This window comes from Cyprinodon variegatus, unplaced genomic scaffold (assembly GCF_000732505.1).
Source record: "Cyprinodon variegatus isolate N-32 unplaced genomic scaffold, C_variegatus-1.0 Scaffold0, whole genome shotgun sequence".
NCBI lineage: Eukaryota > Metazoa > Chordata > Actinopteri > Cyprinodontiformes > Cyprinodontidae > Cyprinodon > Cyprinodon variegatus.
Window position 1 is genome coordinate 2,453,090 of NW_015150453.1, and position 14,468 is coordinate 2,467,557.

At 36.0% G+C, this 14,468-nt stretch overlaps 1 protein-coding gene and 1 long non-coding RNA gene across 2 annotated transcripts; both read right to left on the reverse strand.

Moving 5' to 3' along the window:
- Positions 1-1,299: 1,299 nt before the first annotated feature.
- LOC107083960 lies at positions 1,300-3,188 on the reverse strand. The gene is made up of 3 exons (XR_001481202.1): positions 3,044-3,188; positions 2,800-2,912; positions 1,300-2,695 (listed from the first exon to the last, which is right to left on the reverse strand). It is a non-coding gene; the product is annotated as an uncharacterized LOC107083960 (long non-coding RNA).
- A 1,010-nt stretch (positions 3,189-4,198) lies between these two features.
- On the reverse strand, positions 4,199-9,979 carry LOC107082217 (golgin subfamily A member 6-like protein 2). The gene is made up of 4 exons (XM_015370811.1): positions 9,931-9,979; positions 7,454-7,546; positions 4,298-4,867; positions 4,199-4,203 (listed from the first exon to the last, which is right to left on the reverse strand). Exons 1-4 carry the CDS (start codon positions 9,977-9,979, stop codon positions 4,199-4,201), a joined length of 717 nt encoding a protein of 238 aa, XP_015226297.1.
- Positions 9,980-14,468: the final 4,489 nt, after the last annotated feature.

Below are 14,468 nucleotides of genomic sequence, written 5' to 3' on the forward strand. Positions count from 1 at the left end.
ATAAGATCACTGACTAAATGCATCAATTGTTTGGGAAGAAAAAAAATCTATGTGAGAGTAAAGTAGAAAAAAAAAAAAGAAAACAATAAGCATTCACTAGAAGCTCTTTCACTCCCCCCATGCCCCTGCATCCTCATTTTCTTTTCTCTACCAAACACATTTTTCTGTTTGTATAGATTTTTATAATTCCCTTATCAAAACTGTTGATTAGTTCACATTCATTTGATATATACATCATTGCTAGATGTCCAGAATAGAAAAAAATGACCATTTGCATCTAAACACTGTCCTTTGATTGGATGCATCATTTTCTAAAACCTCTCTGTCAAAGAAAACCTTTATTTGATGCAAACTATAGCCTTTAATCACAGTGGCACAGTGGTTAGAAACTGCACTTGCTATTCATTTTGTAAAAATTTTAGACGTTTTCTACAAGGTAGTGCATGGAAGGAAAAGCTGTGCATGACTTTTATATTTGAATAAGAAAAATTAAACCTTGCATTGATTCTATAGCCAGCCAAGCAGAAACTAATACTTTAGGAGATCCCCTTTTGCTTCAACTAAAGCTTCAAAGCGTTTCAGGTTTTACAACTCTAACAGTTCTAAAGTCTTCTTTACCGTATATTTGAGATCCAAACAGTTCAAAGCCTGAATTTGTCTAAAATATGCTGCAATAGACCGTGGATTTTGTGTTGTAGTTCTGTCGTCCCTCTTCCCCGTGTTTTTTTTTTTCTTTTTTACAGACTCAGCACATATTCTTTCAAGGCTGCCACGGAATTAGCTAATTTAATCTTTCAAACAATTATTTAAAAAGGCCCTATTCTTAATTAACAAAAGCATCCCACAGCATGGTACAGCCACCACCATATTTCATCCTTGGTATATTGCGGTCAGGTCTACCTGGTGGGTAAATTTTTCTCCATGTATTCTGTTTTTCACTCTGTTTATGGAAACGTACAAACATGACTTATTTTCAAATAATTTCTTTTTGACACTCCACAATATAAACAGTGAATCTCTGCTGCTTCTTTGAAACATTGGCCCCCAGGCTTTCTCAATATAATATATAATTGCCAGCCTGTATGATCCTGTCTTTGGTCTGCAGTCTTTTTCCATCTTTGGATGAAGGACTTCTGGTGTTAAATTAATACCATATAAAATTATTTTGTTAACCTTGTTATATACTATCCCATAACCTTTTCACATAATCCTGGATTCGACTCTGAAGCAGAAGAAAAATCATGGACAGAGCACTTTTCTTAAAAGGTTTATTGAACAAATAATGAAAAGGTAACAGGATTGCCAGATTGTCAGGAAACGAGTCTCTGAAGGGGAGAAAATGGATGTCACCTGATGAAGGAACTATTGGTTTGTAGTTTTCAGAGTGAATGATGGCTTACTGTTTCCAGGAGGATGGGGACTTTAAGAAGGGAATTGGAAAAAAATCGAAATCTAGATGAGCCAAAGTTATTAAGAGACATTGTGGAGGGTGTTTAGCCCTTGGGGCTGCAGACCCCTGGCCCTGGAATATAAAGCAATACCGCCCTCTGGTGGAAACAAATAACTAACACTATACTTCCACATGTTTGTTCTCCATGCAGCTTTGAAGGCTCAGGATAAATTCTTTTTCAACATTTCTAAATGTGCTATTTTAATTTAAATTGTACAATAAAATCCAATCATACCCATACATCGATTCAATAGCAGTCAAATCTTAGCCTTAATGTTATTAAACTAGTCTAACTCTATTTATATTTCTAAATGGTGACATTTGACATATTTAAGTTATCCCAACCAATGAAACTGAGGAAAAGGGACTTTGTAAATAGTTGAAGTAGATCAACTCTGATTGAAGTTTGTAATGGGTAGGAATATACAGTCTTACAAATTCCCTTGTGATTTTTGAACATGGAAGAAGAGAATGCAAGAATTGACTTGTTGATTCAGCAGAAGTTTTTGTTTATCTTTACCTTGAACTGTGCAACTGAGAAAGCAGAATTTAACATTGAAAACAAAAGCATCCGCTTTAACTGGAAAGAACAAGGCTTAGAAGATAGCTAAACAGAGGATCACTGGGAGAGTAGATTTAAAGGAATAAAATGCAAAGAGTATACATGCATGGCTTGCTACAGAAATATAAATCTGTCCAGAAAAGATGCAAAGTCAAAAGTCTAGCAACAGGTCAATAGTGTCTTCTAAGAAAAAAAACTAAGAGATCATGATCTTATTTGCAGCAATTGATGATTTTGAGTAGAGAAAATGTTTAAATGTGAATCATTGTTCATAGACCCATATGCAATGTCCATAATAAAAAAGTTTGGGTTAGTATGCTGGTGAAGAATTTCAGTCATCCAGGTCATAGTCATCCAAAAAAAGTTAAAAAACAAACAACTAGTCTTTTTTTTTCCCCCCAAGTTTTAAGACGTTTCGCTTCCCATCCAGGAAGCTTTTCCAATTAAAAATTTGCCGGCCTAGTTAAAAGAGAGATGGATTTAAACTGAGATTTCCTCTCAGACATGCACATGGTGAATGGAGTCAAACACCAGTGGTGCTCATTTGTTTTTCACAGATCCAATAGAACTTTTCCCTACAGGTGCCCGTAGACCAAGAGCTCATGCATGGAAGACTCTGATCAATGTAAACACAACTTTGGGAGAGACCAGTCCAAAATTTTGGTTTCGGGGTGTTTGATGCACTAGAAACAGAAAAGACAAAAACAAGCTGTATACATCAGTCTCACACACTCAGTGCTATTAAAAACCAGTCAGACAGAATGATGTTCAGGCTGGCTGAGCTCACCTATATTTCAGCAGTCTTCCATTTACATCCTTCATGTTCCAACATGAGGTATAACTGTCTGTTTCAACATAGAGGCCGATCCAGATTTTTACCATTCCTCCAATGAAAGGTCTCTGCAGGAGAAAATCATTGGTGAGACACTTCGCTTCAATGGTTACGTCAAGCAAAACTATCGGATGGGGGGAAAAATGACAATAAAAATAACTTAAACCCTTTTAACCCATTTAGAAACTGACAAAAATACCTGTTCTGTTTCATCATTCAAAATCATAAGTTGAGCTCCTTTTGTCTCACAGTTTTGTTTGGCATATATCCAGGTGTTTGGCTCTGTAGAAAGCTGGTAGCAACTCGACATAAACCTCAGCCATCCCGGGGGACAACTTTGGCTTGTTACCTCTAAGAAATAAAAAATGACAAAAATTAGGGAACATCAATAATAAGGTGCTGGGCCTTAAAGCATGAACATTTTTTGTAGTTTAGAGATAAATATACCATATTTTCACGACCATAAGGCGCACCGTACTAAAAGGCGCAGTCTCAGTTATGTGTGCCTTTACTGTATTTAGCACACACATAAGGCGCACCGGACTGTAGGGCACGCCGCACATTTTGAGCGAAAAAAAAAGACGTTTATATGTGCCTTATAGTCGTTAAAATACGGTACGCAACAAAGAAGGTTTTGAATGTCATTGTAATTTTCTTTTTTGTTTCAAAAAACCTCTTTCCTAGTGAAATTAGCGGTTTAACTCCCTTCCCACTGACAAAATAAGCTGAGTCTGATCCTTCACCTGCAAGCTGGCTGGCCTCTGTCCCCCCGCTGCTACGTGTCTGGTAACACCATCATGCTGGGTTAGGGTGATGTCACAACCGCGACAGAATCAGGAAAGTAAACAATGGAGAGCAATGCATAAGGAAGCCAAGGGATAGTAAGCCTGCTTTACTGTTACACACTTTTATCTGTCTAAATCCCTTGTACCAGTGTTTACCATGTTTATCGGATGTAAACAGTTTTGTTTCGGCCTGTAAGATATTATGCCACTGACGCTGTGCTTTGACATCCATGCATTGCGCTAAATGTTATCATGTTAATTTTGCTGATTAATTTTGACCCGGATCTGATGTTGGTGAGGAGAGCTTGTATTTGCTCAAGGATGCTCTTTAATTAAGATCTTAAGTAATGCCTTAACACTTTAGTTAGAAATGTCCAAGTTTCTTTACTGTTTTGAAATAGTTTCAAACTGCAGGCTTGCAGTGATAGGTCATCATTAAGTATTGGAGCAGGACGTCTCCATAGAGAGGACAGACCTAAAAGTTCATGGAAGGGACATAGTGACATAATTCTGGTGCGAAATAGTATGACTGTTAATTTTTTAAAATATGAATCTAATAGAAAATGTAGCTAACCTTAAAGCAATGATCCAAGAGTGGAGAACATGTGTAAAGAACTTTTGAGAACAATATTTCTACTTTAAAAATTTGGTTATGAAACCTAACTTACCTGTATTTAATCTTTTTTGAAGTTCTGATATCTGATTTTCTTTTTCCACAAGTTTTTCTTCCAGGTTTTTGATCTGTATTTCTAGTAAATCCTTCTCTTGTTGTAACTGGCATTTCTCTTGACGCAGTTTTCCATTTTGTTCAGTGAGTTTAAGTTCAATTTGAATCAGGTCATTTTTCTCTTTAACTAGCTCATCTTTTTCTTTTTGAATTTGCTCCTTCCAGTAGAGAAGTTGATTTTTCTCTTGATTGAGCCTGCTATTTTCATTTTTAAGTGGCCTGTTTCTCTGCCGGAGTTTAGTCATCTTGTCTTCCAGTTTGACTTTATTTTGAAGGAGTTCTCTTTTTTCTTCTTTCAATTGCTGCACATTGTTGTGCAGCTCGATGTGATCTTGATGTAGTTGTTTGTTCTTCTCAAGGAATTCTTTTTTCTCCTGAAGCAGTTGGTCTATCTGTCCAAGATGTTGGTCTTCCTTTTCAAGAAGTTGATCTCTCTCTGATAAAACCTCTCGGATTTCTTCCAGCAAGGTGACATTGCACACTGAGACATTAAAGCCTTTCGAAGTTCCAACTGAAAAAGCGAAGAGATAAATGTTTATCTAGTTTAACTGAACAAATGGACTGATAAATTGGAACCTTTCTTGTCTAGAACACAATGAAAAAAAATTAAAGAACAGCATCATCATAACAACAATAAATAAACAGTAGTGGGCTTGGTGGAGACTAAGGGGAAATACAGGCATTGGGTCCCTTAACATTTCCATAAATAAATTTCCCATGGTTTTTAATAAAGCATGTAAAACGTTTATAGAACTGCCACATGACCTAAAATTATCATGGCAATGTTTGACATTATAATGAGATAAGACTGAGAAAGTTTCTTTTTATAACTAGAAAAAGCTTCATAATAATTTTAGAACATGTGGCATTTCCACCCATTTTGCTTTAACTAAACAGCAGTACGTCTGTTCTTCTATCTGTTAGCATCTCTGTTATGACTTTGAACTTAAGGGCACATTATGTATTAATAAAAACATTGGCTTAATAGTGTACTGTGCACTCCAAAGACATTCAGATCTCTTCATGTATTTCAAATTCTGTCAAACAACCCAAATTTCAATACTTTACTATTGAGCTATTTGTACATTTTCAAAAGGATTTTAGTTTTGAATTTGGTTTATTTTAACATATTAATATGCTTCATTCTGAGATACTCAGTCTGTATGTTTTAGGCTTAACACTTAATTCATTTTTTAAAGCTAACAGTGCCTCAGGTTATCCTGAGCTATCTCCATAGTTGCTGCTACAGGCTTCGGCTGCTAGAGGACATAGGGACCACTTTTCATCATTCTGCTTCATTCTACCTGTATTTTCCAATCATTAGTTAGTTAATTCAATGCCTTAATTTATGATCTCCAAAATTTTTTTCATCACAGTATTTTCCCCTTGCTTGGGCCTGTTTGGCTGTGAGACCTTTCTAGAGGGGAAACATCTGCTGGGCTGTGGCCATCAACACCTCTGATTATAAATGGAGTTACTGTAGTCCTGTTTTTCTTCTATACATATTGGCTTAGCTTTTACTGTGACTAACTGAATGTACTCTCTTTCATCCTTTCTGTCATGAAAACTGGCTCAGAGCTGTCCGAGCGTTTATTTCCCAGACAGAGATGCCTACTGTTACTGTTACCTTCCATAAGATACAATCTATTTATGGATTAGTGCTTCTATCTGATTTTTGAGTATCTGATTCCTGCTCTCTAAACCCCCAGTCAGTCTTTATAGAGTAAATGCTCGGTGTGAGGGGCTGCTGCAGAGTTAACGACACAATGCAAGTGAATACTCTCACCCAGGAGCAAATCCTGCAAAGTCAAGGTCTCAATGCAATATGCTTCATTTGATTTAGATATAAAACCAACCTGACTGAATGATCTGATTAAACTGTCTCTGCAAAGGTCTTTGAAATACCAAATTGGTGCAATATAAATAAAGCATTTTAATGGAATTATCCTTGTGAAAAGTTCATCTTTGAAGTCATTTTAACTATTTACAAGCCTTTAACCTTCTGCCAGCACTGCCCCATATTTTGTACACAGTATATTTGTATCAGCTTCGACCAGCTTCTTCACTAACCTGACTTCGCCAGATGGATTTGCTCCGCATATCCATCTGGGAACCTTCCGTTGAAGTAATTTTGGGAAGGGGCGAAAATACTGGTTAGCTGATTGGTGATAGACGGGCCAAATAAACCAATTAGATCAACGAAGCATATGACGTAACAGAGCGACGATGAAAACACAACCACAAGCCAGGCTACTCTTGCCGAAACCAGTCGGGAGAAGAGCAAAAACAGCTTTTCCTCTGAGAAAAGCCTCCAGAGCAGTGTTTTGCTCTTCTTTCAGTGAAGAAATACTCTGTAATTCCCATAAAACCTGCTAGACAGCCACGCTAACGCTAGTTTCATCGGCTGAAGCCACCATGTTCTTTAGACTGAACTGTCGCACTTCTCGTTGCGTCACACCTCAACCCGCCTCAAAGCCAATGCTGATTGGACGTTCGTTTGGTGAACGGCTCCAAATTTTCTTTAATGGAGAGTCTCCAGACTGTTCTGCGAATGAAACCTTGAAAGCTTGCGAGATCAGGATGGTCTCACGAGGCTACTTCTTCACTGCTAAAGAAAGGAATCCCTTGGCATGAAGCTTCCACCACCGTGTTTTATAATAGGGTTGGTACATTGGGGGTAATATGCCAACACAAAGTGTTTTACATGTAGACTAAAAATAAAGGGCCCCCCACTCTCCTTTTACGTTTAATGACCTCTTTACCTTTCTTTGACTCTATGTAATACTCTTCCAAGTTACAGATATGTTGAATAATTATGCTATTTTATTGTAATTTTTTTTGTTATAGAGCCAACAGCAGTTTCTTAAGGGTTGGGTCTTTCTATTTTGGCATGTCAAAAGCTTTTATAGCACTAACACAAAGATACATGTAGAGGGCACCCTCACATTGATTTCTACACAGAGCAAACTTTGTTTTCAAAGTTGGGATGGAGAAAACAACCCTAGATTGTAATGGAAACCAGGCGTTGTTACCTAATGCTGCTGCTGTGAAAATGATTTGATATATGACACCAGGTTTCCAGAGTTCTGCTACTCACCAGATTGATACCAAAAGTAAGCATTGAGCAATGATTGTGTGACGCACAGCAGGAAAAAAAAGACTCCAATCAGCAGGTAGATTTTGGATTTTCCTGTAGGTAAAAAAGCCACAGATGCATTAATTATAATGAAAACTAAAGTTATATTTTGTAGCTCTGTGTCTACACATCGTCAGCTTTGCTTTGTTTGTAGTGCTGATAGATTAAGAAGCCATTGATAAGATATAAGAAGGTTTTTCACTCTAAGTAGTTTATGGGGTTTGATACCCACATATTTTTCTATATGATTTTATTTTGGCAGAGCATCTAAACCTGCCATCGATATGCTTATTAATATGCATGAAATAGTACATTTTGAGTGACTGATAATGCATTTGAAGAATTTAGTTAAAGCCTCTGTTTCTATGAAGCTCCCACAAGGTTTTGTTTCATCCTTTTATAACTGATGACTGGCTAGGATCCAGTTTGGGTTTCTTTTCTGCTTTGAGGAAAGCCCAGTTAGGATAACCCCATTGCTCTAGGATCCCTCTTATTTGGGATTCTTCTTATCTTTGGCTCTCTGGCTCTTTTGCTTGTTGGGAAATTGCTCTCAGTGTCCTGATAACTACAAGCTTCTACGAACAAGCAACCAAGGCCAAACTGTCTGGCAGCATATCGCGTATATTGAATGAGGTGTTGCATTTTATCACATATGAACAGTCTAAAAGAAATAAAGGAGATAAAACTTCCTCCTTAAGCACCTGTGTTTGAGAGAGGACTATTAGAGGAAGCATTGTTATTGCAGACTTTCTTAAAAACTCTCAGTTAAAACCAATGAGCTAAAATGATAATCACATTACTTAGAACCTGTAGAGCAGGGGGAACCAATTAAAAATTAGCGGGGTCCAAATAAAGAAAATCAACAACCGGTAAAGGTCTGCAGACATTTTCAATAATAATTTGTTACTTTAAACAGAATTTAAAATAGAAATAAAATGAGGTTTTTAATTCATCCATGTTATACATTGAATTTTCAAAAAAAAAATAAAAATGTTAATCCATCCTATATCTTTAGGAATTTTCAACAGCAATACTTGTTTAACACTTTAATAACATTTTAAATAATACAAAAATACAAAAATTACACTTTTGTTAAAGAAATACTGAATAAATTCTTACCTGAATCCATTGTCACCCTTTCCATCCTTCTGTCGGCTGGTGAATTCATATAATGGCTTGTTTCCATTTTTCTTACTCTGATGGTCTCGACTAGGTGCTTAGAAGAAGTTCTGCCTAAAATTGTAGCCTGCAGTTTGCATCTTTTTATACCAGCTGATTACAGCGTAGGCGTAAAAATCCTAAAAATATATTCTGGAAATAAAGTGTGGTTCGCTGTAACATTACAAACCAAACACCTTCGTATTTCTTAAGAAACATGGAGGAGTAGACTATTGTTTACAAGTTATACATTAATGTTTTCAGGTTAAACATGAAGAAATAACTTGGAAGATTATGCTGAATCTAGAGTAGTGCATAGACTCTCTCATTTGGAGTTGAAAGACTTACCCAAAACTTAACTGCAAAAGATGTTTGCCATACTTAAACTCTTTAATGTCTATGTAGAGACATACGTGACAACAGAAATGTTATTACACCTTAAACGCATCCTGTAGCCCACTGCATGCAAAGACTCTATGACTTCATGTCTATAACTGCTATTATAGGCTACTTCATTTCCTTTCAATTGTTGTAAAAAACTCTGAGTTATATCTGTTGTATCTCAAGACATCAGATCCACATTAAGTAAAATGTAAGAACAAAACAAAGAAAAAAAATCATACATAAAAAAGTTACCAGATGAGATAAAAAAATATGCATTGGTTCTAAAAAACATGTGACCTATGGAAGAGACTGTTGGATTGTAACTGGATGAACTCATTATCATGAGGTTTTATGCCCAAAAGATATTGCTGTATCTTTATTACTTCAACCCCTTCTTTTAGATCCATAACTTGCTAGCACTAAAGAAGTGGCGAGCTTGTTGGGTAATTTGGCATAAGACAAAAAAAAAGTTAAAAAAACTAAATCAGACCAGAATTTAGCAATTTTTCACACCTCATTTTGTTTGCTTGCGTTCATTACGTGAAGCCTTACAATTTTTCTAAATCTCCAAAAACTCTGATCATACATTATCTTTCAGGCTGCATCTATGGTGGTGCCGAGTACAGACAATAAAATCTATAGATTCCCTATACATGTTTCAAAAACATGGCTGCCGTTCATTGAGTTCTGGGATGGCGGGCCCTAAAAAGCACCAAATAATTTGTTTATAATGGCCAACTTAGATAGAAAGGTATTATTAAGCGTATAATTTAAAAGGTAAGAATTATTCCCTCTTTTGTTATTTTTTTTAAAACATAAAATGTGAGATCAAAATGTGAGTATTGTCCTATGAGGAGATTATGACATGGAAAATTTCAGTTTGTTCAACTTTTTACCTGTGTTTCTGCATCCACAGGTGACGTAGTTTAGATGTCCATATCTCATTTCTAAGTAACAGAAAGACATATCATGCAATTTGTTTTTTTTTCACATACATTTCATGGAAAAATAACCAAGTTGCTTAATAGCACGGTTGCAACTTAACTCGGAGTGTAGATATTTATGAAAGTTTAGTTATGAATATGAGATAAAAGTGGGGATTTTTTCCCTTGAAAAAACAATGGATAAAACCAATTGGTGGATTTTTTGTTTTGTTTATGATGCAATCAGCCATTGAAAGTTAATAAAATGTTAGAAATTATTTGTTGGTAAATACTCAGATATAAGTATAGATGTATGCAATATAAGCATATGATCTTGTTGTATTCTTATGTTACATACCAAAACCTACAGAAATTCTCTGTAATTCCCCAAAAAAATTATAATTAGGAACAACAAATGAAATGCAGTCACTAAGTTGAAGTGCTTTGAAAAAGCTTTCCATGTGTTAGAAATAGATATAGAAAATGTTATGTGTGAGCTCTGTTATATGTAAGAAACTATGTTAAATTCCTCGTTAACTGTTTTGGAAACTGTGTGGGCCAAAGTTGATCTGTGAATATCCATCCACCATTTTCTGTTACCTTATATGGATTTATTATTGATTCTGTGCAACTGCTAGACTGTGGAGACCAACATAACTGTCCAAGAGGGTGTAGCAGTGAGACAAATACATGAGAAAATCTAAGATCGTGCCCTCCGCTGTTTATCAGAGCATTGGTCAGGCAGGCCTAAAAAGGTGGATGAACCTCTGCAATTCATGCTTATATCAATGATTTTGTTAAACATGACTGGAATAAATTCTGTTTATACTAAAAGATGTTTTCATTACCTTCTTATTCACTTTCCAAGAAACATTCCCTCTTGGATCAAGAACCAGTTGAGCAAACACATGTCTGCACTATTAACAGCCATGATGTTTTTTCCTAACTCATGACATGATTCAATTTAATTAAATGTAGTTTATTTATAAAGTGCCAATTCTACGGAAGAGGATTAGGGCCACTGAAAAAAAAAGTAAACTGATTTTTAAACTTTATTTCAGTTTAACATGGGAAAAAAGTCAGAATTCTGAGATTAAAGTCAGAATTCTGAGAATAAAGTCAGAATTCTGAGAAAAAAGTCAGAATTCTTTTTTTCCCATACTATACTGAAATAAAATTTAAAAAAAATCAGTTAACTTTTTTTTTTTTCCCAGTGGCCCTAATCCTCTTCCGTACAATTCACCACACCTGTCATCTCAAAGCATTTGGGAGACAGCGATCCCTATAGAACAGGAATGTCAGAAGTCAATCCACGAGGGCGGGGGGTCCTGCACCTTTTAGGTGCGCCTCTGCTTTAGCACACCTGAATCAAGCAATTAGGTCATTTGCAGGACTCCAGAGAACTTGACTTAAACTGAGGAGGTTAATTAAGCTGTTTCATTCAGGTGCGCCATGGGGATATCTATAAGATGCAGAAGGCCGGGCCTCAAAGATTTGAGTTTGACATCACTGCTGTGGAGTCAACGACAATGGTTAATACCTGTTTTGTTTTTGTTTTTTAAATGTGACCAGCAGGGGGAGGTGTGCTCACATGAAGCTTCCAAAAAATGAACCCCTTGGCTGGAAGCATCTATGCTTCATGAAGCTCTAACCACTTAGCAGACAATTTTATGCGGATTTTCTTTTTCATTTCGTGTTTTTCAGTGCATTTCTCTTCATATAAGCCCAATGTAATCTTACAACTCGGAACACAATATCACTGACTTGAAAATTGTCTGAACACTTTTTAAAATAGACATTTTTATTTCCCTGCCACACAAAATATTTCTATGTCCTGGTTTTAGATTGTATTCTGTTTTACTATTGAAATGTTAAATGCCTTGTCATCAGGGTCTAAAGTTTACTTCTTTGCCCACCAGCCACTGTGGCCACAGAGGTTTTATACCAGGCCTAATTTTGTTAAGCGACTCTGAGAATGATTTAGACTGTTTTCGGCACGTGTACAGATTACATTTTAGTGTGTTTGCTGGTTATAAATGACTTAATCTCATTCATGACAAGAGCTACAGGACATAATAAAAACTGTATTCCGAACTGGTGAGACTAACATTGAGAATAGAAAATTACAGAAATACAAACAGCCAATCATCTCACTGACTGGTCCAATTTATTTAACACCCAGCTGTATATCTTAACTATATAACTGACTATTTTGTTACTGTTTGCATCCAAGTTATAATGTTTTTGATTTTTACATTACATCAATGTAAACTTTTAACTCTTTACATGTTATAAATGTATTTAATTTTCAATTCAAGTCTAATATTTTGATTGAATAACAATTAGTTAAATAACAATGTCGTAATTGACAGAATCCAAACCATATTTCCAGGGAAAAGACCATAATCTCAGAAGGGATGGGGACACATTTTCAGGGATTTATTAGTCTCACATTCAATTTTACCTTTCCTGTGAAAACCCTTTCATAATATCTGCCTGGTTTCTCCCTGCAATAGATATTCTCAGGAAGTTTTAATGTCTCCTTACCTGTAAAGACCTAACATCATGCTCCCTGCTGCTGGCCTCTGGTCCATCTCCACTCTGATTCTGCTCTCTATATTATGGAAATAAACATAAAAAAATGTGGAAAGCAAAATTTTGAAATATAATTAGGAAGAGAACCATTAAAAAGTCCTGTGTCATTTCCATTTAACTTAAATGTGATGCCATAGATATTTTTTAATTTCTTCCCTGGCTCTCCTCTCCCTGTTGTGACCAAAATATGTATTTTAAAAATGTGTAGAGCAATTGGAGCACACAGTCTGTTTAGAAATGAAAGAGCATTGGGTTTATGCCAAGAATAAAACTAACTAGCTAATGTCATAGAGGTAACAACCGTATAAATTATTACTAACTACTTAACATATTGCTAAATTGGCATGTTTGACCGTTTCATCATTTAACTAACTAGTCTAATTAGCAAAAAAAAAAAACACATTTTACTCGGTTTGTTTGGAGAAAACTACAAAGGTTTTGTTTTTTTGCTGGTGGTTTACTAAACAACCAGAAGCTCACGTTCAGCTCTTCTCAGCACAAAGTCTCGTGTCGAACTTCTACGTCTGCATGTGTGCTCATGGTGCTTTAAAAGGCAGCTCAGAAAAATAATGTCTTGCACACTAATAAAGGGTTAAACTGTTATAAAAGCTTTTGCACTTTTGAGCATACTTCGTTGGGATGTCCCAATACAGCTTTTTCATTTCTGATACATTAACGATAACGCAGCTTTTAGTATTGACTGATACTGATATTGACCAGATTCAATATCAACCTGAATCACAAATATTTGTATTAATATTAATAATTGAACTTTATGATCTCACAATGGAGAAATCATTCTCTGCATTTAACCCATACTGTTGGGGAGCAGGGGGCTGCCATTGTGGGGTTAAGGGTCTTTGCTCAGGAACCCAGAGTGGAGGCTGCGGGGATCAAACCAAGTATTTGCAACCTTCTCAGAGCACAAACGTACAGCTGTAACCACAAGGTCAACACACCCCACCTACTTATTTTTTTAATGAAGAATGTTAGAATAAACTCAGTTTGTTTATATAGCGTCAATTCACCACATCTCTACTCAAAACACTTTACAGAGACAATTCAACCAGATCATACAGTCAGATTGGTTCAAAGTTTTCTATCTAAGGAAAACCAGCTGACTGCATCGGTTAATGACTCCACAGCAATCCTTCATACCGAGCATGCTCGGAGCAACAGTGGAGAGGAAAACTTCCTTTAAACAGGAAGAGACCTCCAACATAACCAGGTTCAGTGTGAGCAGCCATCTGCTGAGGCTGACAAAAACAGCAATAGTCAACAATAGTAGGTATGAAAATAAATGAAACATTTATAATCAAACAATGAGTTACATAAACTTTAAATAGAGGCAGAGTGTTCCTATCAGCATCCCCATATCAAAGATTTTAGATGCAGGCCAGTTTTACTGTTGATATTGGACCAATGTCACTGTTAGATCAGTACATCACCAATATTTACTCTAGTAAGACCAAATTGCCAGAGGCATGATGTAGAACATGACACCAATGTAATGATGTAAGCAGATGGACCAAAACGATGTTTGAGTCTGCTGATGGTGCCTGGTGCAAAAATTATTTTCAGGCTCAAAAAATGACAAAGTAAACCCAATCAGGACCAACGCTGAGCATGTGTTGTGTTATTGGAAGACAATTATATTTTTTTTGTGTTTTTTAATCATCATAGTACGTGAGGGTACCTTTCTGAAATATAAAAAAGTTGGAAAATGCATACATATGAATGCTTAACAGATGTACACTACCGTTCAAAAGTTTGGGGTCACATTGAAATGTCCTTATTTTTTAAGGAAAAGCACTGTACTTTTAAATGAAGATAACTTTAAACTAGTCTGAACTTTAAAGAAATAAACTCTATACATTGCTAATGTGGTAAATGACTATTCTAGCTGCAAATGTCTG